The 4617-nt window shown below is 59.2% G+C and overlaps 1 protein-coding gene across 1 annotated transcript in view; it reads left to right on the top strand.

Moving 5' to 3' along the window:
• The window catches only part of LOC107307119 (valine--tRNA ligase-like), a 48850-nt gene that overhangs the window by 3699 nt on the left and 40534 nt on the right, over positions 1 to 4617 (top strand). Inside the window, 2 exon segments of the mRNA XM_032441686.1 lie at positions 3148 to 3285; positions 4085 to 4579. Coding sequence (XP_032297577.1) covers positions 4466 to 4579 — 114 coding nt within the window. The 5' untranslated portion in view covers positions 3148 to 3285; positions 4085 to 4465.

The raw sequence follows: 4617 nt of genomic DNA, 5'->3' as shown, positions 1-4617 counted from the left end.
GTGACCCCTCGTTTACCCCGGACCCCCCACCCCATCACGACCCCCCCTGGCGACCCCCCCCCCTTTAGGCCCCATCCGTCTTGTTTGTGTCTCTGTTCCCCCCTCCCCGTCTCCGCCATCTTTAGCGCCCCGCTCCCCCCCCAACCACCATTGGGACCCCATAAAAAGGCCCCCAATCAAACCCCCCATTATAGCCCCCCCATTAAAGCCCCCCCATTCCTAATGCCCCCTCCCCCCCTTTAACCCCTTTAATGCCCCCCACCAATAAACCCCCCCATTTTAATGCCCCCCCCCATTAAAGCCCTTTCAATGCACCCAATAAACCCCCTTAACTACCCCCCCATACAACCCCCCCCCCTTTAACTATACCTCCCCCCATAAAGCCTCCTTTAATGCCCCCACATACCCCCCCCACTTCTAATCCCCCATTAACAGCCGCCCTTTCAATGCCCCCCCCCCTTGGAGCCCCCCCCCCCAATTTAACGTCCCACCTTTGCCCACCCCTTCTAAATACCCCCCCATAAACTCCTCCCCCTACCAACCGGTTGGGATCCCCCCCATTTACCCCCTTTAAATGCCCTCGCCGCCCAACTTTAATAACCCCCCCAGACTCCCCAAAGATCCCCCCAAAGACCCAATGACCCCCAAACATCCCCTAAAACAACCCTCAGGAAACTTCCAAAGGACCCCAAGACTCCCCATGACCCCCAAGAGACCCCCAAGACCCCCCAAAACCCTGAAGACCCCCGAAACCGCCCCAAAGACCCCTAAAGACCCCCCTAAGACCCCCTACGCTTCCCCAAAGACTCTCAGACCCCCAAAAGTACTCTCCAAGTCTCACCCCAACCGACTCCCCCCAAAGATCCCAAACCCCCCCAAACAACCCCCAGAAGAATCCCCCTAAAAGACCCCCCAAAGGAACACCCCAAGACTCCCCCAAAAGGAACCCTCAGACCCCCAAAGACCCTCAAACTCCCCCCAAAATATCCCAGGAAACCCCGCCCAATACCCTAAAGAGCTCGCCTCAAGACCCCTAAAAGACCCCCCAAACGTACCCCAGGACCCCCTCATAAAAGAACCCTCAGAGACCTCCCCCAAAACCCCCAAAGACCCTCCAAAGACCCCCAAAGACCCCCAAGACCCTCAAGAGACCCCCTCAAAGACCCTCAGGTGGGACCCCCAAAGAACCCCCCAGGACCCACCAAACTCCCCTCAAGAGCCTCCGGACCCTCCCAAAGATCCCAAGACCCCTCAAAACCTCCTGAAGATCCCCTCAGACCCCCAAAGACCTCCCCCAAAGACCCTCAAGGACCACCACAAGAAATAGCCCCAAAGACCCTCAGTGACCCCCCCAAAGACCCCACACGACCCCCCAGGGTCCCCCCCAGAAGAACCCCAGACCCCCCCAGTACCCCAAAAGACCCCGCCAAAGAACCCTCAGGACCCCCTAATACCCCAGGTCCCCCCAAAGACCCACAAAGACCCCCCCAAAGCACCCTCAGGACCAAAGATCCCCAAGCCCCCCAAAGACCCTAGGACCCCAAAACCCCAATCCTCCCTAAAGACCCCTCCAAACCCCCAAAGAACCCTCAGGGACCCCCAAAATAAAAACCCCCCCCCTCCCAAATTAAACTCCCCCCTATGCCCTTTTAAAGCCGCCCCGCCCCCCCCCGCCCCCCCCCATTTTTTTTCTTTTCCCCCCCCCCGCCTCCCCCCATTTTACCCCCCCCCCATCCCTCCCCCCCATTATTCCGCCCTAATACCCCTTCTCTAATCCCTCTCTAATACTCCATTGCAGCCATGTGCCGCCCCCCCCGCTCTAGTTACCCCCTCCCCGACGTGACCCCGCCTCACCCACCGTGTCCTTGATGCGGCCCGTTCTCTGTCCCGCACCCCCTCCCCCCCATCAACCCGCGTCCTCCCCTCGTCGCCCCCTAGCCCCGAGTTCTGGTCCTCGCCGCCCCCCCTCGATCCCCTCCCCGGCTTTATTGACCCCGGGGGGTCGGCTTGGGCCCGGCCCCATCGAGTTTGGTTTTGGCCCCCCCGAGAATGGCGGGTTGACCCCCCGCGCGCGGCGCTGCTGAGACAATGGGAGGAGTTTGAGATGGGGAATAAGGACGGCGGGGGCTGCGGCCAGGGGGCAACAGCAGGTAAGTTATATGGGCGGGGGTCTAATATATGGGGAATTATGGGGGTATATGGGAATATAATGGCCTATCGGGGGTATATGGCGCGGTTATGGGCGATATCATTGGGGGGTATACTGGGTATATGGGGGGTATTATGCGGGGACACTCTGGAGATAGGACGGCGGGCGGCTCGCCTAGGGGCAACAGCTAGTAAAGTATATGGGGGGCTAATAAGGCCATATTGTGCTATATGGGGATATAGGGGGTATGATGGGGATAATGGTTGTAATATGCTATATTGGGGTATAGGATATATGGGGGTATATGGATATATGGGTCATATGGGTAATATGGGTATATGGAATAATGGGTAAATGGGATATGGGGGTATATGGGGATATGGTGGTATATGGGGTATATGGGTATATGGGGGCTATATGGGGTAATGGGGGTATATTGGGGATATGGGGTATATAGGGGGTATATGGGGGTATATCTGGGGTATACATAGGGAATAGGCTATATAGGGTATATGGGGTAATGGGGAAATTGGGTTATGGGTAATGGGGGTTATTGGGGTATCTGGGGTATATGGGGGTATATGGGGTATATGGGGTATATGGGGGAGGTATATGGGGGGTCCCTATGTGTCTCTATGTGTCTCTATGTGTCCCTATGGGTCCCTATGGGTCCCTACGTGTCCCTATGTATCTCTGTGTCTCACTGAGCTGCAGTTCCCCTCCCGGCCGCTGAGGGCGCTGTTCTGTGTATCTCTATGTATCTATGTGTCCCTATGTGTCCCATTGAGCTGCAGTTCCCCTCCCAGCCGCTGGGGGCGCTGTTCTGTGTATCTCAATGTATCTCAATGTATCTCTATGTCCCCCTATGGGTTTAATTGGGCTGCAGTTCCCCTCCCAGCCGCTGGTGGCGCTGTTATGTGTATCCCTATGTATCCCTATGTATCCCTATGTATCTCTATGTCTCTCTATGTATCCCTATGTATCCCTATGTCCCCCAGGCTGTGGTGGCGCTGTGCCGCGCGGTGGCCGCTCTGGAATCCCATCTCTGTGGTTCCGGCGGCCGTTTCCTGTTGGGCGACTCCGTGACTTTGGCCGACGTCGCCGTCACCTGCGTCCTCAGGGAGCCCTTCTGTCACGTGAGTGTCATGTGACCACACCATGTGACCACCACCCCCATCATGTGACCACACCCCCCATGTGACCCACCCCCCCTTCATCACATGACACCCCCCCCCCCTTAGTCCCTTGGTGACCCTTTGACCTCGTGACCCCTCTGTGACCCCATGACCCCCTTGGTGACCCCTTGTGTGACCCCATGGTGACCCTGTGACCCCTGTGTGACCCCTCTGTGACCCCATGACCCCTTTGGTGACCCCTCTGTGACCCCTTGGTGACCCCTTGTGTGACCCCTTGTTGCTCTCTGACCCCTTGGTGACCTCTTGGTGACCCCATGGTGACCCCTCTGTGACCCCTTAGTGACCCCATGGTGACCCTATGGTGACCCCTTGTTGCTCTCTGACCCCTTGCTGACCCCATGACCCCCATGGTGACCCCATGGTGACCCCATGACCCCTGGGTGACCCCATGGTGACCCTATGTTGACCCCTTGTTGCTCTCTGACCCCTGGGTGACCCCTTGGTGACCCCTTGGTGACCCCATGACCCCTGCTGACCCTGTGACCCCATGACCCCCTGTGTGACCCCTGGGTGACCCCTGGGTGACCCCTTGGTGACCCCTGTGTGACCCCTTGGTGACCCCATGGTGACCCCTTGCTGACCCTGTGACCCCCTGTGTGACCCCACGGTGACCCCTGGGTGACCCTTTGTTGACCCTGTGACCCCACGACCCTTTTGTGACCCCTGCTGACCCCATGACCCCTGCTGACTTCGTGACCCCATGACCCCTGGTGACCCCCGCGTGCCCTCTGACCTTTAGTCTCTGACCCCGGCCCATCGCGGCTCGTTCCCGTGTGTCCGGCTCTGGCTGCGCCGCTGCTGCTCCCTGCCGCCATTCGCCGCCATCTTGGGGCCGACACCGGCCGCCATCTTGGATCCGCCGCCGGGCGCCGCCATCTTGGATCGGCCGCTGGGCGCCGCCATCTTGGATCCACCACCAGGGGGCGCCGCCATCTTGGAGCCGCAGTTCCACGGGCCGCCACTGGGGGGCGATAGTGAGAACAAGGGCGGCGCCATTGAGAGCAATGGGGGCCACAAGAAACCCCATAGCGGCCCCATAGAGCCCCATAGCGGCCCCATAGAGCCCCATTCTGGCCCCATAGAGCCCCATAGCGGCCCCATAGAGCCCCATTGTGACCCTATGGAGCCCCCCAAGAGCGCGGCCCAGCTGAGGAAGGAGGCCAAGAAAAGGGAGAAGATGGAGAGGTTCCATAACAAGCAGCAGCGCAACATGCAGGTACAGGGATATGGGGGATATGGGGGGATATGGGGGGAATATGGGGTCCTATGGGG

Source organism: Coturnix japonica, unplaced genomic scaffold (genome assembly GCF_001577835.2).
Source record: "Coturnix japonica isolate 7356 unplaced genomic scaffold, Coturnix japonica 2.1 chrUnrandom488, whole genome shotgun sequence".
Lineage (NCBI taxonomy): Eukaryota > Metazoa > Chordata > Aves > Galliformes > Phasianidae > Coturnix > Coturnix japonica.
The sequence above is the reverse complement of the archived record's forward strand: the minus strand, read 5'-3'. Positions and strand labels throughout refer to the sequence as shown.